General features: G+C 44.4%; 1 protein-coding gene across 1 annotated transcript in view; it reads left to right on the forward strand.

Annotated features, from left to right (window-relative positions):
* Nucleotides 1-17,791: 17,791 nt before the first annotated feature.
* The window catches only part of cacna1aa (calcium channel, voltage-dependent, P/Q type, alpha 1A subunit, a), a 60,147-nt gene continuing 50,511 nt past the window's right edge, over nt 17,792-27,427 (forward strand). Inside the window, exons 1-5 of the mRNA XM_069674011.1 lie at nt 17,792-17,902; nt 18,092-18,231; nt 25,319-25,410; nt 26,016-26,168; nt 27,053-27,240. Coding sequence (XP_069530112.1) covers nt 17,810-17,902; nt 18,092-18,231; nt 25,319-25,410; nt 26,016-26,168; nt 27,053-27,240 — 666 coding nt within the window. The 5' untranslated portion in view covers nt 17,792-17,809. The remainder of the gene's footprint in view (nt 17,903-18,091; nt 18,232-25,318; nt 25,411-26,015; nt 26,169-27,052; nt 27,241-27,427) is intronic.

Here is a 27,427-nt window from a genome sequence, read left to right on the forward strand (position 1 = left end):
CAGGTGCACAGTCCCTGAACCAACGCAGAGGTGTTTGATACAACAGAACAATCTAATATAATCCTACACAATAGCTCTGCAATAACTCGTACCTTTGTGAAGCTTATAATGTTCAATATTTGCTGAGGCTGCGTCAGGCTGTTGATTCAATTTATTGGTGATTTCTGAAGCTGTGGATTTGGTGTTTATTGGATTGTAATAAATTGTCAGGTGTACATTGTACACCCCTCCCCAGGGAATACAGTGACTCTTTATCATGTATCTATTGTATAACCTGGTCTATTGAGGGCAAGCTTGAGTAAGTTTGAGGTACAGGTGATATCGTTCTGTGGTTTTATGATGGAAAACTAGCCGAGCCGAGCGAGAAGAAGGAACGAAACAGGTTTTACACTGAAATGCTATTTTAGATTTTGATGACCTCCTTTAATCGATACCTCAAAACAAAAAGCACTGCAGCTTCTGGAAGGCTCCCACTTATTGTTCTCTGCCTGATTGGTCTTTGAATGTCTTTAGACTGAACTAAAGAACGGAATCTGCTAAAGCTCGAGCGCATTGAGGAAGTCCACACTCTGCAGGAGGGGGTGTAGAGACGACACCCATATCGATCATCAGGTCATCTCAGGTAACTCCACAGTCCCCCGCATCTCTGTGGACTGTGTCCAGATGTTCAGACTGGTTCAGCACTGGAAGCTGCTGTAGTGACAAGGTTACTGATGCTGTCTATAGAGCAGTCACATCCAAATTATTAAAAGAAAGTTGATATCAAGCGAGTTAAGAAACAGGAAGAAAGAAGAATAAACCTTGCGTCTTTTAGATGCAGTAACTGTCCAATATTAAGACCCATAAATCCACCAATGCCAGCAGATAACCATCAGAGGTTCACCCAGCAATTTCAGTGAGGGTGCCTATAATCCCTATTTACAGATTCAACATAGAAATGTAGGATACGTAGGCAGGGACGTGGATTTCAGGGACGGCAAGTGTTCTGGTTTCTATCTGTGGTACGCTTGTAGTCCGAGAAATATTGACCAATCACTTATCAGCAGGCTGCGGTGTATGCAGGACAAACAGTCCGTGTGGAAAGCAAAAGCAGGCGGAACGTAATGCGCCATAACGACATCCCAGCTCCCGTCAGCCACTGTCTGACCATGATTTACCTTTTTATTAATCTCTATAAACAGACGTCTAACAGCTAACAATCTGCTCTAAATCTTAAATTCAATTTGAGATTAATTCCCTTTACGCTATGTCATGAAAGCTGTTCAGCGTTCATATTTCCTGACTTCCTTGAATGCATCAGAAAAGATGGATCCGACCTCCGTTCAACAAACGAGCATTTTAAAAGTAGCTTTCTTCTCCGCTTGAGGACAGACCTGACAAAGCTTCATTTTTACTTTTTGCAAATCTGCATCATGATGTTGACATTTCGGCAAAGGCAAGTAATTCAGAAAAAACTGTTTCTTTGTTGGTAAACAAAGCATGCGGAAAAAGTGTCATTTATCGTTAACCTCTGGCTACACGTCCGGCATGTTCACTGCTGTCCTCAGAGGCTATATCGCCGTCAGCTTGTAACTTTTTGCAGAGGTGTCCTGCCTTTAAAGTGCACTAATTTAAATCTGCATTTAAAACCGCCATTCCTTTTGCATGCTGCGGTCTGACAGAGGCTGCTCCAAACACAAAAGCAATCCCCCCATTACTGATCATCTAAATTCATAAATAAACCTTATAGCTGTATGATGTAAGGAAAAAACAATATTTGGTTCATACTAGCATGAATGGATCTAAAGCAAGATGAGGGGCAAAAAATCAACATCAATTTTGTAATGATCGCATATCTCGAATGTTTCATCTCCCGAATTGATATTGAAGGACAGACTGCACATTCCTGTATGCCATTTGTCTTTCACTGACAGCTTCATGGTCAGCATTGAAAAGTAAATCTTATTGCATAACCCAGTAAAGACAGAGACGCAGTGATGTTCACTGAAATGTAGAGTTGTGATGAATTCAATGGAACCTAAAGCCGAGTGTTACCCGGTGCATGTTGCTCAAGTGTCTGATGTTTCCGTGAATGGAGATTTGAACGCGCTTTTGATTCAGCAGATGTTTGAGTCTCAGTGGATTCAGCAGAACTGTGACCTGCTGCTTTATTTAGTTGTGAACTGACTGCAGACCCATGGGAGTACCTTATAAATAACTATTCTCTTACATCCCCTTTTAGATACAGCAGAGAAATATTTGGTTGCTTAATTAGAATTAGCTGCACAGCGATCAGGCCTGCTGCTGAGCCATTTCCTTTTTTGTGTCAAATACAAGTAACACTGATATGTTTCTTTGTCACTGAGTTTAATGAAGGCACCATTAGATAAACCACGCTTCATGTTTAAACATTGTTCTTTACATATTTGTTGTTGTAAAACCTTTTTCAGAGGTAGAACTGACGGTCCGTACGTCCTGTACGTACCTGCCCTCTCTAGAACCAACCGTGTTCTAATGTCAGATTCTGCCTGATACACTTTGGAAATTATGCATTTTTCACCTCTTCAGATATTTCATAGACTGAACCAATAATCAATAATAATTATAAAAATGATTGGCAGCTTAATCGATTTTTTTCTGCTCTGGGATGAAACAGGTAATCTGAGCTTCAGAGCTGATCATTCTGCTCGTGTCCTTCTTTGGTCTCAGAAATATCATATCATATTGCATGTTGCAGGAAAGTTGAAACTAAATGGGTCATCCTGTAAGACCTGAGAAATTAAATCCATATCTGCGCTCCTGCTGACCTTTGACCCCTCTTTGCCCTTTTGACCTTCTGAAATGCGTATCTGGTGTCACACTCTGGAGGAAGCCATACTCGACAATGTGTCAGCTGGGTTCATAATGTGTACCTCTGCAGGGCACTAATTATAGAACCTGCAAGCATGTACACAAACACACACCACACACACACCACACACACATACACACACACCATATGGTGTGGCCTGCGTCATCAGCGTACACTTAAGTATGTTTTCCACTGCTGTTGTAAAAGGAGAGGAAGTCAATCAGGCGATCCATAGAAACAATGAGCTCACTCTGACATGTAACACAAGTCGTGTGTTTTCTAAGCCTTTCATGAGGTGGAGTATTTTGTGGATTGTTTATTTCATGTGAATGCAGTACAATCTATCCTGTGCATACTGTGCATGTTCTAAGCTATGTGATTATGGCGTCTGGTGAGGGAACAGTAACGCCTTCATCTTCTCATCCCGCTCTATGACCCAGAATCAATGAGAGATCAAACAACCAATCAGGACGAGTACGTTGAATCTATGTGCTCAGCTGTGTCACTGAGCAGTCAGCCTCCCCTTATGAATCATTTCATAAAACACGCTCTCTGGTCTCCACATCGCCGCCTCGATGTCAATCATTACAGTAGGTTTCGTGCAAACAGCCTTTGTGTTAGCAATATAAAGGATGGTAACTCGACACTGCCACCTCGTTCAAATTCTGATTGACTGCCTGTGTTCGAAATCACATACTATACTAGCAGTACGTACTGATTTGCCCAAAATGTAGTCTGTAGCATGCAAACAAAAGCAAAATTTACAGTGTGCTAAAAATACCCGGATGTCGTACTGATTTGGAAAAAATCTCCAATGTATCCCACAATGCAAAGCGCTGAAACGTCACAACGGCAGTTGAAATGGTGGACGAAAGCACATTCGAGCAGAAGGGGGCGCTGTAGCCAAAGAAGCAGCAGTTGTTTACTTCCGCTTTCCAAAACCAGAACTAGCGCCTGGCTGTACTACAAACTACCGCCCAACACAGTGTGCAGTTTATAGTGTACAGTATGTAGTATACAGTATGTAGTATGGAGTATGTAGTATGTAGTATGTAGTATGTAGTATGGTAGACCATTTTGAACACAGCCACTGACCTTTCCTAGAGTTGGTGTGATTGGTGACTTCATGATTGTGTCAACCAACTGGCAGAAGGAGCACACACTGAACTGTTGCAGGTCTGTAAGTGTGTAAGAGTCAGTAGCAACACATTAAGTGTACCTGACCGGGCGACCATGCACGATAGTCCGGTCTTGCTCCTCCTTTACAGCCATGTGCATCCAGAGACACATAAAGCCGGGATATATGGAGGATAATGTAAAGTGAGCAGGTTGTTATAGCGGAGAGATGCAGGATCAACCCACTCGCTTTACATTACCCTGCTTACTACACGGCTACTTGCTAAATATATTGATAATCTGACACCAAAATAGATTTTTATTTTGCTAAACTGACTCGTTGGATGTTATGATTCAAACTGCTGCCACAGCGACTCTGTAGGCTTCTTAAAATGAGCCTACGAAGCTCTTTTAACTTTAAATTCGTGGTGAAGTGAGACGATGTGACAGCTGCGTGAATGACAGCAGCTCCTGATTTGACTTCTCTATGTGGTCCACAGCGTGTTCGGTTCAGTGTTTCCTCCGTGTGTCTTCTTCAGTTCAGTGAAGTTCCACGTCGTCCAGCTCGTCTGTGTCTTCTTTCGTTTCCTCTTGGCCGCAGGGCCTTACACATATTAGTGAACCGGCGGACGTGAAATGTTTAGATGAGGCCCAAAGCAACAAGTAGCAGACCAATCAGAACAAAGTATTCAACACAGCCGTGTTAAAAGGTAATTAAGAGAAACAGACAGAGAGAAAGTGAGACACAAGAGCGAGAGAGAGAGAGGGAGAGAGAGAGGGACCTGGCTGTTTGGGTGGATGTGGAGACTCACTGATCTACATTCACTGCAGAATGTAAATTATTTATTGGTCTTTCTCCAGCTTGCAACTGTCAGCTGATAACAACTCAGACTTAGCATTAGCTTAGCTTATGTCAAGGATAAATGTGTTTAAACATTTTACAGTCTGTGGTCCGGCCATTCTTACACTGTCCTTTTATTTGGAGAACAGATACCAGCACACACAGGCTTCCTCATGAGTCATTGTCTTTTCCTCTTTCACATCAGGCCGGCCTAAAAATACTAGGTGCTGCTTGAAAAGAGCCCGTTTGAGCTGAGATACAGTTTCCCCCCTCCCTTCCCTTTAACCAGCTTTCCTCCTCCCTTCTCCGGTAGACACCGAGGCTCGATCGTAGAGAGAGTTTGTCTCCCAGATATTTAGGCAAAGAGGTTCAGGGATGGGTCTGTGAGAGGTAGTGATGTGGCCTTTTTGGGACAACTGGAGAGAGAGATTGAGAGAGATGAGCTGTTTCTGCTCTGCTTGTAACATGCAGCTGAAGCGGAGACACGGAGCAGAGAGATGGACTGTTGACTGACAGAAGTGGAGAAAGGAGGGGGGTTGGTAAGACAGAGACTTTATGACTAATGAGAAACAAGGAAACAGAGACAGAGAGACAATCAAACTGTCTGAATATAAATCAGTGAACACAAAGCGGTGCAGAGACAGCTCCACTGTAGCTACAGAACACACACACAAACTTGTTTTTGTCTATTAAACCACAGTTTGTGGATCGGGCCACAGAGTTTCCATGAGTGCTGATGTACAGCACAACAGCACTGAGACTTCAAACTGTGTGTTTCTGCCTCAGGTACTGAATTCTATTAATAAACGTTAAAGTAAATGTTCTTTGTCTACGCCGATCAAGCTGGTGCATCTGAATCGCACATGACAAAAGCCAACAGACTCTTATTTCACATGTTACATGATAAATGGAAACATACAGATACATGTGTATTGGACAAAATATTAAGAGTGTATTGATTCATTTTCCTGGCTGACGGTCGCTTTCCTTTTCAGACTGTTTGCTTCATCTGAGCGTCGAGTTTGTTTCTTTTTCTTTGGATTTTCACTTCTTGTTGAAGTTGTATCTGTAGTCATCCATCGTTTCTTTGTTTGTTCAGCCATAGTAGGTCACTAACTGGGCGCCACTTATGATTTCTTTCTGCTAAAGTCGCTACAGACAGCCAGTCTGTAATACTGCAAATGCAAAGATCAGTGGGCCATAGGCTCAATCAGCATTGTGTTACCTTTGGCGAAAGAGCCTTAACGGACATTCCAAGCTAAAGATTCATCATAAATTCTGATGGTTGATTTTAATTGTCAGGGGGCTGTTTTTTTTTTGTAACAATGACTCTCTGCTGATTCCCCCCCCCCCCACACTGTCTCTTTGACTGATGGGAAGTGAAGTTTTGTCGTCTCCTCTCACGTTTCACTACCTGTACTTTTCCTCTTTCACTCAAATCCGATCCATCATGCTGTCTTTGTCTCTCTCTCGCTCTCTCCCCTGTTCGCTCGCCTCCTCTGCGTCCTGTCCTCCCTCTGATTGGTCGTTTCTGCCTCTTGTTTTGCTCATTTCAAGCATTTGTTGGAAGTTTTGGGGAAATTCTGCAGAACATCCTAAAAGCAGAAAGTCTTGTGTGTGTGTGTGTGTGTGTGTGTGTGTGTGTGTGTGTGAGAGAGTGAGAGTGTGTGCGCCCTCTGGGCTCAATCCACCTATCTCGTACCTTTGACTGTTTGTTAATAAATGTGTGAATTGATCTGTATCCTGAGTCCCTACGGGCTGACTCACAGAGCTAGGAACTAAATTGAGCTGATGAGAAGCCAAATCTATTTGTTCCCTTCACTTTTTCCTCTTGGATACATGACTTTTTATTTTTCCTATTATGTGCTTCATGTTTTTCATCGTAGTCTCAGGAAAGTGACATAAATAACCAGTCAACATTATTAGAGTACAGAGAGACAGGATCACCTTTACGTCTGTAGTTATCTTCACTCTGTGATATTGATCATTGTTGGTGCATTGCTGCATATTTATCTTGACTCGGCGTGTGTATGCGTGTGTGCACGTGCGTGTGTGTGCATGTACTGAAATATATCTGTCTGTCCTCCCACCGTGTTCTTACACAGAGGTGGAGGAACACTGAGGTCATTCGAGGCGGAGAGGAATCTACACTTCTCTCTCTCCATCCGCCTCTCTTTCATTAAAGCTGAATCTATATTTTATTCCGTTTTTTCCAACTTGCACAGAAAAGACGATACACTGTGCCACGTTGCACGATGTAAAACACTTCAGAGATGAACTCAGTGGAAGCCTGCGTTTAGAATACAGCCCATTAGTACAACATGTCTTAATAAAGATAAAATAATCTTTATTTATCCCAGAAATTATAGTGCCAGACAGCTCCAAAAATACAGTACACATTATAGAATAAAATTAGACATAAGAAAATAAAATGCAATAAGCAGTCTGCAGACAGCATGCATGTACATTTATCAGACATTCAGTCGAAACACTGCAGTTTAAAATCCTAATGAAACGTTTATTTTGGAGACCAGCGTTGTGGATGTTTTTGTGGATCTTGTATGTAAGAAAAGTAACCACAAAGTGTTGCAGAGCCTCTTAAAGCCACAGAGCGCTGATGTCCTTTGGCCTCTGAGTTTTATGGCGAGCATGATGCCAAATAAACATATTTATATGTTGACCAGAGGTGCCATAAAGTGCTGCGGAGCGATGGAAAATAATAACCTGCACAGTTCTCAGATTGTGAATTGATCCTCTTAAGTCTGATAAATGCATTGAGCTGGCTGTTTTTTGATATAATGCAGACGGGTGCCCTTGTAACATATATGGCAATTGAGAAATAGAAGCAAAATCAATATGGAAACATGCTGCTGTCGAGCAACGCGCGTATAAATCACAAAAGGAATATTGGTGTTGAAAGCTGTCACCGTAATTTGCGGACGCCCCGGCGTCAGTCACACCGTGTCTGCGGCGAGGTTTTACCTCCTTCTGTTGGACGAGGCGTTGCTTTTTAAATCGCTGCTCTGACGTCAGACGTCCGATGAGGTCAGAAGTCGGAACAAAGATTGAGACTTTGACCCCACAGAGATCTTTGTAAAGGTTCAGTGTGCATGCAGTCTAAAAAAAAATCTCCAGTCATGCATTTTGGATTTGAAGTCCTTCCTGCCATCTCGTCTCACATTACCTCAAATAACTTCTAACACAAAACCCTGGAGAAAACAGAAAATGTTTAATGGTCAAATCATATTTCTGACTGACTACAAACATCACATGCATGAAGATAAACATGCTGGGTGTACTTGTGACATGTTAGCATCTGCTAGTTCATGTTTGCACATCAGTGAATAGACGCTCCTGTTTCTCTCTTCTCTTTGTCTCTCTCTCCGTTCCCTCTGCATTTTTCTTATTCCCTTTTCTCTTAGCCGTGCATTCTGGCTCTGTTGAATTATTCAGTTTCAGTTGCTAGTTTGGACGTGTGTGTGTGTCTGTGTGTGTTTTTGTCAGTGTGTGTGTGAAGGGAGGGGGGTGTAGTGACGTGGAGGAGAGCTATTTTGGGGATTCAGATACGTGGAGAGAGAGAAAAATGGAGAGAGAGAGGGAGAGAGTCTGTGATGGATTGATTTTTTCATGCCCGTGTTCTTTAGTCATGTGCTGCGGCTGTTACTAGACAAACCCTGCTGGAAACCTGCACTCCACCTGCAGGGTGTGCTGGCACACACTCACACACACACTAATAAACACACTTACATGTAAATGCACACACTTTGGCGAGGAAAAGCTGGCAGGTGCACACGGTTACATCAGCAAGGGTTATACAAACACACATTCACACTAACACACCCGCACTGCCTGCCTGAACATACCGCTAATGTTAATGCTACACTCATATTATGCACACAGCCCACAGCTCCCTCACACACACACACACACACACACACACACACACACACACCACCAGCGTCAGCATCTTGTACAAAGTGACAACTCGGCTGTATGTGGGTGGTGAGGGAGAGGCAGTGGCAGGGGTGAGATAGAGACACAACATATGCGTGTAGAATAAACAGGCAGGAGAAGTGGGCGATTTAAAGACTATACACACTGATTGATGCTAAATCAGACTGAGCGAGGCCAAGCAGGGCTAAACTGGCCTTCGGGCACTCCCATTTGTTTGGCAACGCAGTCAGAATCGGAGCCAAAGTTGGATAAATGTAGAATTTTTTGCAGCACTGAGGTGCGGACAAGAGTTTGCTTTGAGTTTCATGTCGGATCGTGTTTTCATGCTAGTTCTTGTCCTGTTTTTGATCACAGCGTTTGATAGGACGGAAAAATTCACTGTTTCAGAGGGATATTGATCATGTGGCGAGGCCTCGATCTCGGGTGTTCTTGTCCCCACTGCCGAATGAGCGTACTGCGGGGACACAAAAGCAAACTGCTTATCCTCATCCTGGATATTGTAAAGTAATTACCTAGCGCGTTGACGCAGGTTTTTCAGACCCGGGAAGATCTGGTAAAAAATGCTGATTGTCTCTTTTCCCATTGCCAGTGAAGTATCCTCCTGTCGGTTTCTTTTCTGCTGTGTCACCGTCTGACGTCACAAACGCGCGGGAGAAAGGGTTAGTAACCAGTGAAGATGTTACGGTGGTTAGGTCTGTATTGTATCTTTTACTCATTCAGTCTGTTTATCAAACTTGGCACCACAAATTTGGAACAATGTTTGAGCGCTGCTCGGACAGAGACGGGCGGAGTTTGTAGCTGAGATGACGAGGAGTCGCAGAAGTTACAGACAGAGCACGGCATTGCACCGGAAAGGGGGCGGAGATTAGCGTGTCAACACAGGTTTTGTGTTCCCATCAATGCCGATCGGAGCCGAGACGATAATTACCGGGGTCTACTGCAGAGTCATGTGACCCGGGTCTGAAAGCAGATTGTAACCTTTCCCACTAAGTAAAGAAGCCGGGTGTTAGCGGGTGTTAGCGGGTGTTAGTGGGTTTTTTGACCAGTGGGAAAGCGGCTATATTTGTGCAGGCTTGAAAAAAATGTAAATATCTTAAATTCATTCATATTAAATTGAAATATTCCAAAATGTGAACGTGCAAAGAAATGAAATCTGAAGACGTGCTGCGATTCTAATTAAAACGTATGATGCAGGAATAAAATGAAGCCCTTCATCCTGTCTCTTATCTCCTTTAGCTGCTGATTATCAAAAATAATTAGATAGGATTCAACCAGTGCTTAGTCCCGCTCATTTGATCAAATCAGTGCTTCTGAGGGAAAAGTGACAAGAAAATGAAGGAATCATTTGAGCGGCTCTGCCAGAGCTCTGCTGCATAATGTAACAGGACGGAGAGGGAGGGAGGAGAGGGAAACAGACGGAGAACAGAGGAGGCTGCTAAGTTCAGCGAGTTCTCTGTGATCTCTGCGTCTTTTTAAAGATATGATACATTCATGCGCTGCACAGGTACACTGAGAAGACTCATTTTAACTCACAAATTCAGTTTTTAAGTAATTTTTCCTTTCCAACGTTCCACCACACGCACACAGAAAGAGAGAAAGGTCATTCCACCAGCTTCTTCTCTCTCTGACGTCCTCTTTTTAAAATATGGACGATGAGGACAGTTTCAGTATTTGTGAGCCCTTCTTTATTAACAGACACTCAAAGTGAGCGTATTATAGTAAACAAACATTTTGCACTGATGGTGAGCGTCGGGGAGAGCGTGGCCGACACTACCACGCTTGGTTTTATTAATAGAGGGGCTGGCTCCTTCCCAAAGGGTAGCAGCTGGTCTGGACTCCATTGGCAGACATTGTAAGGAAGTAAAGTGAAGTGTTGGCCCGTGTGTGTTCAGAACATGTGAATGACAATATGGCACATGCATCTACTAGGGGGGGTGGGGGGGTGGGGGTTAGGATGCCCCCTAACGGTCCACCAAAGGTTCGTCGTTGAAACAAGCTGAACCTTTACCTTTAGGGCAGGTGGCCTCGTGGCCTTGTGTTGTTAAGTAACAGAAGTCTGCAGGAAGTTGTGAAAGAGTTGTGTGTGTGAGTGAATAAAGCTCCTGTTTTATGAAACGTTACCACGAAGACTCACGGCCGTTCTTCAGGAGCCTCGTTAGCCGAGGTCGAAGTAACGAATTACAAGTACTCACGTCACTGTAATTAAGTAGCTTCCTGTGTATTCTTTGAGTGTTTCTCAAAGTCAGTCATTTTACTTTTACTTAAAATGAAGTAATTCGCAAAATTTCTACATCCATCCATCACTGAGTAAAATATTTATCTAAGACTATTGTGAGCTAGACTAGACTGTTGCATGGACTGTATAAAAAGATGGCCGACATGACAGCTCCCTAAAAGTGAAGCCAAACCCTCTCTGTCGCCCCCTGCTGACCGGCTGCAGTATAGCTCATAAAGCCCGCCTCCTCCATGTTAACAGATGGGACATGAGTCAAACTATAAGATTATTAGCAGAGTCGAGGAGAAACGGCGAGAGGAGACGTAACTAACACAATCACTACAGTCATTGAAGTTTCCATACCTGTGACGATAACCTCCTTTTTTGCCAGTGGAGTCTGGTGGCTTTAAAGAGAGCTGCTGTTTCTGGTCTCTCGTCATTTTGACACTAAAACATGTAAACACAGGGCCGGGGTTTGAAAACAACCACATTTCATTTTAATCATAACCGGGAGCTGTGGGCGACAGATTAAAAGCTTTCATAACCAGCTTTATGACCGTTCATGGCGTCAGTTGGAAATGACTTTTTTACTTTTGCTTGAGTAGAATATTTCCGTACTCTTTACACCTCTGATGGTTAGTTAGCAAGCTAGTTAGCAGCTACGTGCCGGGCTAAAGTCAGCTAGATCAGGCTATAGGACCCGAGCTGGGGAGGGACAACGTTACAAATAAACCTTTAGTCTTCTGGTTTGTACAGCACATAAAGAGTCACTGCTGCTTTTGGCGTCCACATTGCTGCTAACAAGACGCTCGCTCTGTGAGGGTTACATTTTAAAGGCTAATATCTCTGTCATTTAAAACCCTTTAATTTAAACTAATTTAGGACCAAGACTGTCTTTGGTCGGCCCTCGCTTCTGTGTGTAATTCATGTGTGTACTTGTCATGCTGCTGGCATCCTGCATCAGATTGAAGCACGTCCACTTGTGTGAGACATGTGTGAGACATTTAAAAAAGCACATATTTTGATGTGTCGGTGCAGAAATGTGCGAGAGAGTCGGTGTGTGGAAGCATGCGAGGCCTGCAGTGATTCAGTGTCACACATACATACACTCATACATACTGCATGTGGCAGGATAATGTATAGTCTCCCTCCCGCTCTATCTTTTATTCCCCTGCCTTCATATGTGTGCGCGCGTGTGTGTGTGCTTGTGTGTGTGCGCTCTGCCACTAACCTACTTTCGACAGAGCACACACAGCGCTCAGGAGAAGAAAATACCGCAATACTCTCACACCCCTCTGTCATTCTCGCTTTCTCCCTCATTCAGCCCTCCTCTCTTCCTCTCTGTTGTCCCCTCCCTCCCTCCCTCCCTCCTCTCTTTTATTCCTCACCACTCTCTCCTTTCAGTCATGTCTGTGCCCACAGGACAGCTCTCCTACTCTCCTCCCTCCTTCAATTAGCCCTTCATATATTTCTCTCTGTCCATCCAACCCTTTTCCTCATCACCTCCTGTGCTCTGTCTCCTGCCGTCGGTGTCCCTGCGCGTTTGCTGATGCGGCATCTCATTCGATACTGAATGGAGATGGCATGATAGAGATAAGGATGATTGATGGGCGGACTCGGAGAGAGAGAGAGGTGGACTGAGGAGAGAAAGAAGAAAGTGTCAGAGATAGAGAAACAAGTCGGGGAGAGGGGGAAGAGCGGAGATTAAGAAAAATGGGAAATAAATGAGCGAGAGAATAACGTAAGAGGAGACGGTGATATAGCAGCAGAGAGGTATAGGAGAAAGAGAGAGGAGGCTTACCAGGGCAGGTAGAGAGAGAAATATATCAGCGAGGAACAGGCAGGGGCTTTACCGAGGAGGACAGAATGAAGGCAGCATGGAGCCGGATGGACAAGGTTGGGGAAAGGCCAGCTGAAGTGCGTGTATGTGTGTGCGTCATTTGGCTCTGCTGGAGTAGTTTAAAGGCCTTTCTTGGCGAGACTTCAGTCTACGACCTACTACTGTCCCCCATTACAGTGTATAAACACACACACACAAACACACACACACACACGTAGACGGTTAACAAAAAGCAAGAATATGCAGAGGCATGGGAGGAGCGAGAAACACAGGAGAGGCAAAAGGAGAGAGAAACTGAGGACAAAGAAAACATTACAAAGATGAAGGGCGGGAGGATGAGAGACACATTCACTCCTCTCTCTCTCCCTCTCTCCCTCTCTCTCTCTCTCTTTCTTCCTCACCCCTGATTCTTTCTTGCTTTTAACTCTGTCATGTTGCTATATATAGCCGCTGAGGAAGGAGGAAGAGGAAATGTATTATTGAAAGGTTTATGGCAGCGTGTGAGTCAAATATTCATATTCTAGATTTTTATACATGTATGTGTGTGTGTGTGTGTGTGTGTGTGTGTGTGTGTGTGTGTGTGTGTGTGTGTGTGTGTGTGTGTGTGTGATAATAACAGAGGCACAAGTATCATTAAAGACGACCCCTGCCCACACACAAACACCCGTACAACCACAACAACACGCGGTGTAAAGAGGGAGCGCATCACGAAGCATAATTCACTCTATTCACAGGGCGGCCATTTTCCCCTGACGTCACGCTCAGGGTGTGGGGCTCAAACGCTGTTATACTGTCGCACTGCTGTGCTCCAGGGGTCAGAACAGCAGGAAATATGAAAACCAATAGAATTTCAAAGCTTCAACATTTACGAGCGACTGAAAAGACAAAGTCTGACGAATCACCTGAAGGACACGAGGCTTATTACCATCAGAAAACAGCTACACGCAGCACTTAACCACTTGTGTGCTGACGTTACCGTGGGATTCAAACCTTTCCTGCCTTGACATATGCCACTGTCAAATGATAAGGACTGTGTCCCAATCCAGGGGCTGCAATCCTGGGCCACGAAGGGTCCATCGGGTGCATCCTTCGTGGCCCAGTGTGTCCCGAGATTCATTGTGCTCCAATTCAAACAAGATGGCGGACTCTCAAGCAGTCGAGGACTACACTTTAAATGTAAATGTTTTTTTGTTTCAACTCAATCAAATAATAAATCAAAAAGGGGCCTTGAAACAAATCATCTTTAAAGTGAAAGGTTAAGTTGTTATGCTAACTAGTTAGCGGCAAGGTTAAGGGCAGGAGCAGCTGGTGATGCAAACAGGAAATCCTCCGCAGACCAGACCGTCTCGTTTCAGTTCGGCCTTACCGTCTACTCAGACTATGAATGACTCATCCTCCGTAGACCGCGTCCTTCGAAAGATGCAGCCCCTGGATTGAGACACAGCAAGTGTTACGATATCGCTTCGGGAGCAATGTGCAATTTTTCAGACGTGGCCAGCAGTTACTCGGATAAGCGGTGAAGGATATTGGAGCAATGACTTCCTTTACTGAAATGTGTTGGATCGGGGTGATGACATGTACGACTGCAGTGTTATCTACACTTACATGCACATCTCTGTCTTCAGACGATAGCAGATGAGATCTGGGATTTCATGCATTCTGCCACTTTGTCTCTCCACACTGTTGACCTGCACCAATGACTCTATAAATAGATGGACGACCCGTCAGAGACTGCGCCGTAGAGATCGGCGGGTGGAGCCGCCGTAGCCACTTCCTCCAACCAAAACACACTTAAATTACCGAACGACTTCTTTGTGTTGGTCTGAGGTTAACGTTCACAGGTATGGAAACTTCAATGAGTGTAGCAGATTGGCTGCAGGAGCCCTATTTGTCAACAGAGCTGTCAATCATCCCTTTGACAGCATCAAATAATGAATTAAAATTAAACTTACACTTAAATGAACTCTTGGACATAAATCAGCATGATAAGAACTAACTATATTGACAGAAACCGTGTTTGAGAAAAATGTATTCGATGTCTGTTAACATGGAGGAGGCGGGGCTTATGAGCTATACTGCAGCTGGTCAGCAGGGGGCGATAGAGAGGGTTTGGCTCCACTTTTATGGAGCTGTCATGTCGGCCATCTTTTATTACAGTGTGTGTCCTGCACACAGCCAATGGCTGCAAAACCACAAACAAACTGAAAACCAGAAAATCTGTTCATAGAAACAAAGTGCTGCTTTACAGTCGCTGATCGATCTGTCAGCAGTTACAATAATACAACCTGGAACAGAGCAGCTCAACATATCACAGCAGTTGAGCTTCCCACCGTGAGTGTGACATTAGGCACATACACACACACACACACACACACACACACACACACACACACTCAATTACCCCTTTGTCCCTGTGGTTCTATATCAGTCTCTCTCCTTCTCTCTCTTTCCCTTTTTCAGCCAAAGACACCCTGCCCTCTCACAGCTACACACACACACACACGCAAACATATATACATTTACACACACACTCGTTTTCATACACACAGGGGCAGGGAGGCTAATTGAGCGGTGCCCTGGGTGTTCTGGTAATGTATGCATGTTAAGAGCAGTCAAACAGATGTGTATGATCGAAACACACACACACACACACACACACACACACACACACACACACACACACACATTGTGCATTGTGGGCTCAGACCGCAGCTTTTTGTTCCCCTTGAACATGACAGAAGAAAACAAACACCCACAAACAGACTGAGGTCCACACACGGTCATACATGTAGCACACACGCGTGTATGTTTCCATTAATATCCTCCTCTTCCGCTTTATCCCCTCCTCCCTCACACCCGGGGAATTCTGCTCCCAAAGGAGGAAGGAAGCAGGAGAGAGGTGAAGAAAAGGAGAAAGACAAGGAAAGGATAGAACAGATATTATAACCCTCCATAAACAATAGTTTAGTTGATTGATATTTCTTCTTTATGTGCACATAATAAAAGTGTTAATTATGAACGTGAGGCTCCGCTCCTCCTCCGGTCCTTCCTGCGTTTTTTCTTCCTCCATCCGCCCCCTCCCTTTTTTTCTCCCCTTCATCCCCTTTCACTCGCTCTCTCTCCACTCGCTCTGTCCTCCTTTAAATGTAACTATTCATCTTGTGACCTTAACGAGACAGGGGGATTGATTTAAGAAGACACGGCCAGTGTTTGTGTGTGTGTGTGTGTGTGTGTGTGTGTGTGTGTGTGTGTCTGTGTGTCAGAGAGAGAGAGAGAGAGAGTTTGTGACAAATACAATTAGATGAACAATGAGATCCTCCCTCCTTCTTTCTGTTTGTCTCTCTTTCTCGCTCGCTGAACTCGCCCTCAGATGTTATGTACATAGAGCCAAACGGTGATGTCACAATGAATCTCTCTCAGTGTCCAGGCATGCTATCACACACTAACACTAACACAGCCTGCCTGTGTGTGTGTGTGTGTGTGTGTGTGTGTATGTGTGTGTGTGTGTGTGTGTTTGTTTGTTTGTTTGTTTTGCATGTCTGTGTGGGTGGTGTGTCACCAGTACATACACTTAGCAGAACATATTTAACTGACTCATGATGATGGCTCGTGTGTGTGTGTGTGTGTGTGTGTGTGTGTGTGTGTGTGTGTGCCTGTGGCGGTGATAGTGAGAAGCCAGACATGAGTCCATTCGAGCTGTTGGTCTGACTCACTTAAAGTCCATGGATTTGTTTGAACCTTTGACATGAGAGTGGCGATATGTTCTTAACTTTGTCACTTAATCTTTTCATCCGTCGTACAGCCGACTATCCAAGGCGTTACTTCGTCCTTTAATCCTCACGTGGTGTTTTTATTTAATATTAGTGTGCTTTTTTCGACATGTTTCGGTGCCTGTTATGCGCTGCCACCGTGGTACGAATATGTCATGTGTGCAGGATTTAAATTGTCATAATTGCACGTATCTCTTGGTTTCCACACTTCATCCAGTAACTAAAAAAAGGAGATCGAAACTGTAAGTGAAGTAAATACCGATTGTATTATGATCAGATTTTTGTTAATCAGTTAAAGGTGACAAAACTTCTGTCTTACACAACGCAGGTATTTTTCTTTAACAAAGCTCGTATCTGCACTTTGCCTTTAGCTGCACAACACCATCATCTGGTCCATCTTGGTCATCTGGTTTGATTTGCAGCTCAACAGAAGTTCTGATTAATTAACTATTGTCTCTCTTTCATTGTTGAATAGTGCACAGTCGTTATTCATCTATACTGCAGATCTGTGACACCTTTTCTGTAATCTCCAAGTTCTCAGTTTTCTTCTGTTTGGCGGCACCTAATGGTGATAAGAGGTAATTGCGGGCGCACCCGTCCAGCGTCGAGTTTGTTTCTTCTTCTTTGGATTTTCACTTCTTGTTGAAGTTGTATCTGTAGTCATCCATCTTTTCTTTGTTTGTTCAGCCATAGTAGATTACTGTTTACTCGCAACACTTGCAGAGAGCGGAAAAGCAGCCGCTTAGCTCCGCCTACCCTCTCTGGCAGACCAACCACTGCTGACTGATGGAAAACGTGTCGCTAACTGGGCGTCTGTAATACTGCAAATGCAGAGGCTTTCATCAGTGGGCCATCGGCTCAGTCACCATTGTGTTTACTCATTCAGCGACAGATAGAGACTTAACAGATGTTTATTTACATGAAAATCTTCAAGATTATATCTTTAAGCACAGAAGCAAATAGAACGATATGTGAGATTATTTAATACTTAACAGTGACAGGCCTGTAAGACAGTTATAATGATACAGCAAACAAATGTTTCAATGATGGGTTGCAGAGAAATACAAATATCTGTTATGGAATTTAATTATCTTCATCAATGGAAAAGCGTACTAAAGACTTGGACTGTTCTAGTTTTAGTAGAAAGGTTTTTCTAAGTGTTGTAAATCTCATTTGGGATATAAACTGTTTGTATCTTGAAGTGTTTGTTCCTTGACTGAACCTCCTCACTCCATTTGAGTGGATGATTCTAGCTACCATCATTGCCAACTGCATCGTCTTGGCTCTGGAACAACATTTGCCTGATGGGGACAAGACGCCGCTGTCTGAGCGCCTGGTGAGTTCAACACACATAAACTCTGTGTGAGCTACATGTAAGTTCAGTCCAGGTGATAGCTCTGACTCATTTATTTATTTAGCTGATCCACCAGGATTTTTCACCCTTATAAAGGTTGTAGTCATGTTAATGCTCTGTTCACCATGAGACATTAGAAACAGCACGTGTTCACGCCCCCTCTCTCCTCAGGATGACACAGAGCCGTACTTCATCGGGATCTTCTGCTTCGAGTCGGGGATAAAGATCCTGGCACTTGGTTTCGCCTTTCACAAGAACTCGTACCTGAGGAACGGATGGAACGTCATGGACTTTGTGGTGGTGCTCACAGGGTGAGTGACAACGCTCCGAATACAAACACACACACGCCCAGTATGAACCTGACTGAACACACACTCTTGATGGACGATGTGCTTATTCCTTATTCAACTAAATGAAGTCTTTTGTCACACTTTTAGAGAGTCTTTTTACGTGTGTGTGTGTGTGTGTGTGTGTGTGTGTGTGTCCTGTCCCTGCTCCTTTGCCCTAATGAACAGCCCCATTCTGTGCAGGCAGCAGTCAGATCACAGAGCAGAGCTGCAGGCAGCCAGCAGCCTGGGTAGTGAACAAATGTCACCACAATATACACAGAGATAAAGGGGCGGGGGGCACGGAGGGGACACTGGGTAGAAGGTACGAAGACAGGATGTAAGAAGTCTCACAGGTGCTGGTGGATCAGCAGTGACGGGGGCAAATGGGGGAAAATACAACAGACAATACAGGAAGCAGAACTGGGAGCATAAAGACCAACAGTGAAACTGTGGGTAGATTTAGACGCCAAGTGCAAACTAAAATAAATATTTTGGGGGAGAGGAGTCGACTAAATACGTTACAGAAGCAACTGTTGTATAAAGAGACTCCATAATATTTAATTTGAGCGCGCAGCCGCACAGGGAAGACTTAAAACTGTGACAGAAAAGGTTGTCAAGAGGATAATTTGAGACAAATGATTGAAATGTTTCTATCACCAAATATAGATCCTGGTGAGGGGCCGGAGACAAGAGACATGTTGGACTGTCAGGAATCAAAAGAGGGAAGATGAGCGAACCAATAAAAACCTGTTAACATTAGATATTTAGTCGTACCTATCGGATCTATCACTCCATCCGATCAGCAATACGACTATAACATGTAATAAAACGCTGCTCTATCGGTGCTGCTCGTGTTCAGAGGTTTAACTGTTATTTAGCTGAAAGTGACTGCAGTTGTGAAAAGAAGCATCTGCATCAAATGCCTGTTAATATCCGATCTTAAGATTTTCTTACAATTTAAGAGTAACAACAAACTGAGAGCCGGCTTCTCTTCTCTGCAACTTTGCAAATGTTCTGTTGTGCTTGTCAAGTGAAACAGAGTGAACACCTGAAGTCTGACAGCAGCGACAGAGTTTAACTGCAGGCTGCTGTGTCCAGTGAATTTACTGTAAGTCGCACATGGAAACTGTGTCACTACAGGGTTCTGGGCTAGTTAAAGGAGTGTGTGGAAGCGCTGGCACAGATTTATATGATGAGATCATCACATGTTTCTGTGTGTGCATGTGGAGATTTGGAGAGCTTCATGGGTTACATAAACCATGAGGGTCGTTGCTGACAAAGCACCCCTCGATCCACTTCCGTCTCTCTCTCTCCCTCACACACACACACACACACATAAGGAGTGAGTGAGCACCCGGTCTGGCAGTATGTCCTTATGCTTTAATAAGAGCAATCATGAAGCCAAGCTCATCTCAGCGTGGCTCCGCACAGCGACCGCAGGAGAGAGGAGGAGTGAGAAGACGAGTGTCAGCGAGACAGCAGGAAGCAGTGAGACGCAGAGAGCAGAAGGAGGCGAGCCAGTCCTTCAGACCTCCGTCAGTTTCTCCTTTCGGCTCAGACATGTTGGTGTCGTAGTGGAGGTGACGATATACCATGCAGGCAGAAAATGTTCTCTAAAATAACATCCAGATGACCACAAAGCCTTTGTCTGTAATTACAGCCCGTCTCTGATATTTTAAATGTAAAATATATTTAGACAAACAAATCTCGGCTTTAGACTCTTAAAGGGCCCTGACTCAATGTGCATCATCCACCGTGTTCGTTGGTAAGATGCTAATATGATAGTGTGCCGTGTAAATAGCAAAGGTGTGTTGGACACGCCCTACACAGACTTGCACCTTGCTCTGAACACCATTCACTACAGACGGTTAAAATGAGCTTTAAATTCACGTCTCCGTCAAACAGCCATGTTGTTTGGACTCAGCAGGAAGCTACAGTAAGATCTACAGACGGATAATATGCTGCAGCACTTACAGCACTGTATATTCCCGAGATACATTATGCACACTGACTGAAGTCAATACATTTTACACTCACACACACACACTACACACACTCTTTGTTGTGCTCTCTATGAATGGAGGTTTTTTTAGCCGTGCAGCTCTTTGAAGATGAAAGGCTACTTGGCCTTTCTGCCCACCTCTGGCCCAAACCTTTGATAACACGCTGACCAATGTACGCACACGCACGCATTTCCACTTCAAACATTCCTTTCCATTTCCTACTCAGTCCGAGTGCACTTCCTTTTGCAACACAAACACACAAATGGCTCTTCGCATGTCTGAATGGATTCACTCCACACCGTCGTCGGATGTCAGCCGTATGCTGCGCACACTTGTTCCTGTGCCTAAGTGTGTGCGTTGACCTATCTCTTGTAGTAAATTGCGTGAGTGATTTGGCCCTGGGAATAAGCTAGTTGTTTTTTATGCCTGCTATTGATTACTAGTCCAATTACCCTTAGTTTACAGCCGTTCTTGGCTTGCTTCCTTCGCTCTGCTCCTCCTCCTTGTGCTCCTTGTTGAGGATCTTTTGATGAGATACGAGCGGTACAGGGAAGTAAGAAAGACAGGAAGAAGGTCCTTTCACTGACCTTGTCGTCAGCTGACAGTTAAATGAGCTAAGTCTATGATTATAGTTGAATATTGACAGTCAGAATGATGACTAATCTTTTATTAAAAAGTGTCTCCCTCATCCTCCTTTGTCTTTCTAGAAGAAACCATGAAGTAGTTTGTCTCCCAGTTTAAATGTGTTTTATGGTCACTGTGATGATCGCAGCTCCGAGCAGCTGTCACAGTCAGATAATTAAATCCTGTGTTGAGCAGGCGAGAGGCGCTGCTTTGACTTCTGTCATTGTCTACTTCTGTATAAACTTCACGGATGTAAAATGATGTTAAATGTAACATCATTAGAACGTATAATAATAATAATCTTTTCTTTTCCGGCAAAGGTTGGCTGTGATCTTAATATAAGAAAATATTAACTATAAGAAATGTTTGAATCACAGCGATACAGGACGGAAGGGAGACGAGGGAAGATTAGCGAGGAGTTGGGAGAAGAGACGAAGCGATTTGGTCGCTGATGTGGACAGAGATAATTAGCCACATTGAGCTGGAGTCAGCAGAAAGCAGGCGGAGGGAAGCAGAAACAGTTTGTGTAATGTGTTGGTGTCCCACGAGAAGAGGTCAGTGAGGAGACTGTTATAGCAATAATCCTTAATGTGAGTCTCCTTAATCATTCGTGTTTCTCTGAATACAGTGCAGCTCATGTCTTTGTGTGTGTGTGTGTGTGTGTGTGTGTGTGTGTGTGTAACATGCTCTGTAGATGACATTTCTATCCGTCATAAGGAACAGATTGTTTCCAAATGACCTACTTTCCAGTGTGCATACGCAAATAAAATGATTCACACTCAATATGTTTGATCTCCAACCAGCGCCTGTTTCCTCCGCAGATGTGCGTGTGTGTGTGTGTGTGTGTGTGTGTGTGTGTGCTTTTGACATCTTTGTATCTATTTGTGTGTGTGTGTGTGCGTACATGTGTGTTTGTCTTTGTGTGTGTTGTGATACATTTACTTAAAAGAGAAAAAGAGAGGAGAAAGAAAAAAAACAAATCAATCAGGCTCCTCCCTCGGCCCTGTTACCAAGGTGATACAGAGATTCTATCAATGAGCCAAGGTCCCTGTTGCCATGGAAACACTTATGAATGAGAAAGGGCCCAGTAACCGTGGAGACAGTGTGAATGAGGAACTGCCTCATGGCTGCTGCTGAGACGGAAATTCATTTTACCATCATCAGTGTTTTCACTTTATTCTCGGTCACATGACAGAAATAGATCACAGAGAATATGATAATATGATGAGTGTGTTTACTGACCTAACTAACACTTCTTTTGCATCGCATCCTCAATAATGCAGAGACACAACACAGACGTACTCGTCTGTCATGTGTGTATATTAAAACAGCTGTGAGTGAGATGATTGCAGCTGGTTAGTCCTCCTCACGAACACTCAGATGTCATGGGTTCACACATAAGACCCTTTCACACGAGCACTGCACTCCTTAAAACGTGCTGACATTGTCCGGGTGGTGCTGCATGTGTAGGCATCACATTTTTCACCCCGACTTTATGCAGATCTTTTCCTGCAACCTCCTGGTGAAATGTCTGCAGGAAGTCGGGTGAGCCGATGTGTGAACGCAGCAGGTAACGGTCAGGTACATTCACCGTGAGCAAGTGGGCAGGGTGATGACGTTGAAACCAGGAACGCGACACATAACAGGATGATTACAAACCTCACATGACGACAACAGTAAAGTTGTCTGCATGTTGGAGGGATGAAGAGTGGATAAAGATGAAGAGAATCGGGAGCTTCTGTCTGTGAGGGCTGACGCTGAAATGGTTCACCAGTCGTGAGGTACCTTTTACGTCATGAGACCTCCCCCTCATCCGACAGGGAAAACCCTCCGCTGTGAGGGACATGTGTGAAAGGGCACATGTGTGAAAAGGGCGATAGAGACAGACCACTCACACTTACATTCACACATTCAAGCAGTTTTAGAGTCACCAATGAACCTACCGAGCATGTCTTTGCACTGTGGGAGGAAGCCGGTGTACCCTGAGGGAACCCATGCACGCACGAGGAGAACGTGCAGACTCCCAGCCAAACAGGGATTTGAACCAGGAACCTTCCTGTGAGGCGATAGTGCTGCACTCTAGGAGAAACAACAGGACTGATAGTGAGCTGCAGTGTGACGAGAACCAGCAGAGAACTGGGCAGGTGTCGTGATGAGTGATCGGCGTTGGCTAATGCTGTGCTCACATCACAACACTGTAAAGTTTATCACTGCCTCTTACAAATCACGAGTAGTAGCAAGTGGGAGTGTTAATACTTACCCATTACAGTTACTAATGGGTTTTCCGGTGCCACAGTGGTGTGAGAGACAGAGAGGGAGAGAGAGCGGTGATAGTTTCCTGATACTTTGTTGGATTGGTGCTCGTGTGTCCCGTCCCGAAGTCCCGTCTCTTCACCTGCACAAAACACACCCAGGCACGAAAGCTCGCTCCGTTCCTCTTCCTGTTAGGAGAACGGCGGGCTCAATGTCCCGTCAAGCTACAATTTGTGCAACCGGCACAAACGCTAAAATTAACCATCATAAGAACTGGTGAAATGCAACTGAAATAATATCTACACAATACGATACGACCGCTCAGACTCACCTGCTTCTGCATGTTGAGCTCAGTCAGAGTCGGACACCGCGAGTCCCTCTTGTGATGTGATATGACGCCATGTTGAATAAAAGCAGTTGTTAACAGCTTTACTGAAAACTAAATTTGTGCCCTTATTATACGAAATCAGGGATTCACCTTTTCCACAGCCATTTTCAGACAAGATTGAGCATCAATGTAGTAAAACTTGCAAGTTGCTCTTTCATCCCTGAATGTCCTGATGTCACGGAAACACGTGCATGCACCCAAATCTGAGTTTTAATCCTCATCCTGAGTCTGTGTGAAAACGCTGATTTAACCGACGGTGTTTTTATTCAAGTCACTGTGGTTCATTAGGAGAAAATACCAGATATACTGTGTTATAGAAATAAGCACAACTTTGCTGAAGCGATGACATTAAAGTGACTTCAGTAAAGTCAGTGAGTTTGTTCTAAACTCTTTTTATACACTAGAAGTTTAGTGTTCAAACAAATCCCAAACATAAAGAAGCTTACTGTGAGATAATGGAGTTTAAATCCTTTTTACTTGGTTATTAAAATATGAGATATTATGAAGTTGAGAAATAACCTTGTCAGTGTTTCAAGGTTGACAAACGTTTGTCATGGACACTGTAGCATTTTGTAACTGCAATATCTTCTTCTGTTCTAAATATGCTGATAGCATATAACAGTCGATATCTACACACCATAAGAATCTTATAGTTTGGCTCTAATGTGAATAAATCACTTCCTGGATGTTCTGTATTTCTTTGTCAGATTTACTGAAGGGTACTGCTGCCGTGTTTTATCTCCACACACAGCTGAAGTACAGTTTTGCCTCGCGACCAAACCAGGATCTTCTCAGTTACCAGTCAGCAACGGATCAGGCATCTGATCTCTCTCAATGTCATCACAAGGACCCTCGCCCACTAGTGGGGGCTTCCTGGTAATGTGATACATCATCCACAGCCATAACTGAGTATATGTTCAACCATAGATCCTGGGCCGGTGTTACCTTTCCCTTCCAAAGCAGGCTGACTTCAAACCTGTGATTAAGGCTCTGCTGTGTCACTGGGCCTCTTAGCGGAACAGAGGAAAGTGGAAATGTGTCAGCGAGAAAGAAACAGAGAGAGAGGAAGAGAGGGAGAGAGGGAGAGAGGGAGAGGATGATTCATTGTGTGCGTCAGACGAAGGGACTGACTGGAAGTCTGGCAGCACGAGGGAACATCTTAACCCTCTCGAGAACACACACACGCACACACACACACACACACACACTGTTTACAATCTTTATTCAGATGATGAGTGGTGACACAGGTGCTGTTACACACACAACAACACGTTTGCCGTGCAGTCCTGCGACGGCTTGAAGAGCAACATTTCAAACGTACAGAGAATAAAAATAGTCAGAAATGAGCGAGTCAGCATCTCTGCTTCTCACCATCTGCCAGCTCGCCCTTGCTCCCTCCGTCTTCTCTCTCTCCGCTGCCCTCCCTCTTTGCCCTCCCGTCTCCCCTCTCCTCCCCATCGCTCCATCTCTCCTTTTTCATTTTGTAGTCCCTCTGTCATCCCGACACAAAACACTCTCCCTTCAGCCCATCCCTTTCTCGTCTTGATACACTCCTCTGTCCTACTTCACTTGTCAGCTGTATTGATCAGCTCCGCTCTTACAGGATTTACATACAGACAGCGCTCACCCCGCTGCTCGTAATGACCTGGCGCTGGTTTGTGTTTAAGTATGTGCGTGTTTGTAAAAGTGTGTGTGTATGGGAGAGGAAAACAGGGAGAGGCTGACTGACAGTTACAAGCTTGATTAGCTTAGGTATTGATTGTCTGTGCACACTTTTGTGCATTTGTCTCTTTCCCTTTAGGATCCTGTCCACCGTGGGCTCCGATTTCGACTTGCGGACCCTGAGGGCTGTGCGAGTGTTGAGGCCTCTCAAACTGGTGTCCGGTATTCCCAGTAAGTCACCGCTCTTCACATGAACTGTCTTCATCTCAAGCAGCCTTCTATGAGGGATGACATTTCATTAACACATGGAACACTTGCGGACATTATTGGAGCATCTAAATAACCCGGAGAAACATTCTGAGTGGAGGTGTTCTGCAGCTCCGGTGTTGTTCTGCGTAATGCACCCAGTGTGTTCAAATAAAAGTGCTTCTGCTGTGCGCGCTCTGCTCCGTTTTTAAATGTTATAATGTCAGTAGTGTTCCAGCACCACTGCAGTGTTATTAATAGCTCGGACGCCACTACAGAGCTGAACAGGCAAACCGAGCTTACTCATCATAAAAGTCACTCAGCTTCACATTGAGAACCAAATTACAGTTCCTTTCCAGTATGTGATACACATTTGAAAACAGTGATTGGTTTCATGAAACATTTAGTGAAAACATTCATGAGTCTTTATTGTACCCGGCTTGTCGTCAACTGAAAGTGTCGCCTTATACTGAGATGAAATCCCTCATCACATCCTGTCACACGCACCAGGTAACAGGAGGCTTTCTCTAATGGATGCAATGTAATTAATAGTGTTAACGTGTTAACACTGTGTGCACTGTGTCCCGCAGGCTTACAGGTGGTGCTCAAATCCATCATGAAGGCCATGATTCCTCTGCTGCAGATTGGACTGCTTCTTTTCTTCGCCATCCTCATGTTCGCCATCATCGGCCTGGAGTTCTACATGGGCAAATTCCACACAACCTGCTTTGACAATCACACAGGTGAAGGAGCGTTCCTGTGTGTGTTTGCCAATAATACAGTAACTGTTGAACTGTTTGCACCAATAAAGACGAAGCCCGTTCTGGTTGAGGTTGACTGACTAAAAATGGAAATGCAATTAAGCTGAACACAATAACATGTTTGATGTTAAAGCTGTAATCTCAGATCTCAGTTTTGTCCTCTTTGGCGGCACCTTATGGTGATAAACGGTAACTGCGGGCGCACACTTCCCTGCAGACAATGCTGCATGTGTGACGTCCACGGTTGGCTCCGGTTGTAACTCTTGATTTTCCTGGCTGACGGTCGCTTTCCTTTTCAGACTGTTTGCTTCATCTGAGCGTCGAGTTTGTTTCTTTTTCTTTGGATTTTCACTTCTTGTTGAAGTTGTATCTGTAGTCATCCATCTTTTCTTTGTTTGTTCAGCCATAGTAGATTACTGTTTACTCGCAACACTTGCAGAGAGCGGAAAAGCAGCCGCTTAGCTCTGCCTACCCTCTCTGGCAGACCAACCACTGCTGGCTGATGGAAAACGCGTCACTAACTGGGCGCCGCTTGTGATTTTTTCCACAGAAGTCACCTCAGACACCCAGTCTGTAATACTGCACATGCAAAGGCTTTCAGTGGGCCATAGGCTCAATCAGCATTGTGTTACCTCATGCAGCGATAGATAGAGACTTAACATTTATTTACATGAAAATCTTTGAGATTATTACTTTAAATTGTTTGTAGTGCTTCCCTATCAGATGTATTTTGATCATGTTGCATATTAAATTCCAGACAGTAAAAGACTAAATTGTGTTTGAGCTCATAGATAGAACACACTTGTCTTCCAAAGCAGACCTATATGTGCCTTTTCTTTAACCTCCCCACTCTCATGCGTTTCCAGGTGAGATCCGAGAGGAGTTTCCATGTGGGACGGAGCTTCCGTCGCGGCTCTGTCCGGTGGGCACCATGTGTCGACAGTACTGGCTGGGACCAAACTACGGCATCACCCAGTTTGACAACATCCTGTTTGCTATCCTCACCGTGTTCCAGTGCATCACCATGGAGGGCTGGACCGACCTGCTCTACTACGTAAGCACACTGAGACCACATAGTTATCCAGTTCAGCCTGCATGTGTTGGACAGATATAAATCACGTCAGCAGGAATGAAAGATGCTGAAGTTACACAGTTTTTGTTGAAAGGATTTCAGGAACATGCTCCAGTTAGTCGGTTGTTATGGAAATTGTTGTGTACATCATCTCACCGACACTACACAT

Source organism: Semicossyphus pulcher, unplaced genomic scaffold (genome assembly GCF_022749685.1).
Source record: "Semicossyphus pulcher isolate SPU_LCO1_2020_fin unplaced genomic scaffold, fSemPul1.0.p SCAF_23, whole genome shotgun sequence".
In the NCBI taxonomy this organism is placed as follows: Eukaryota; Metazoa; Chordata; class Actinopteri; order Labriformes; family Labridae; genus Semicossyphus; species Semicossyphus pulcher.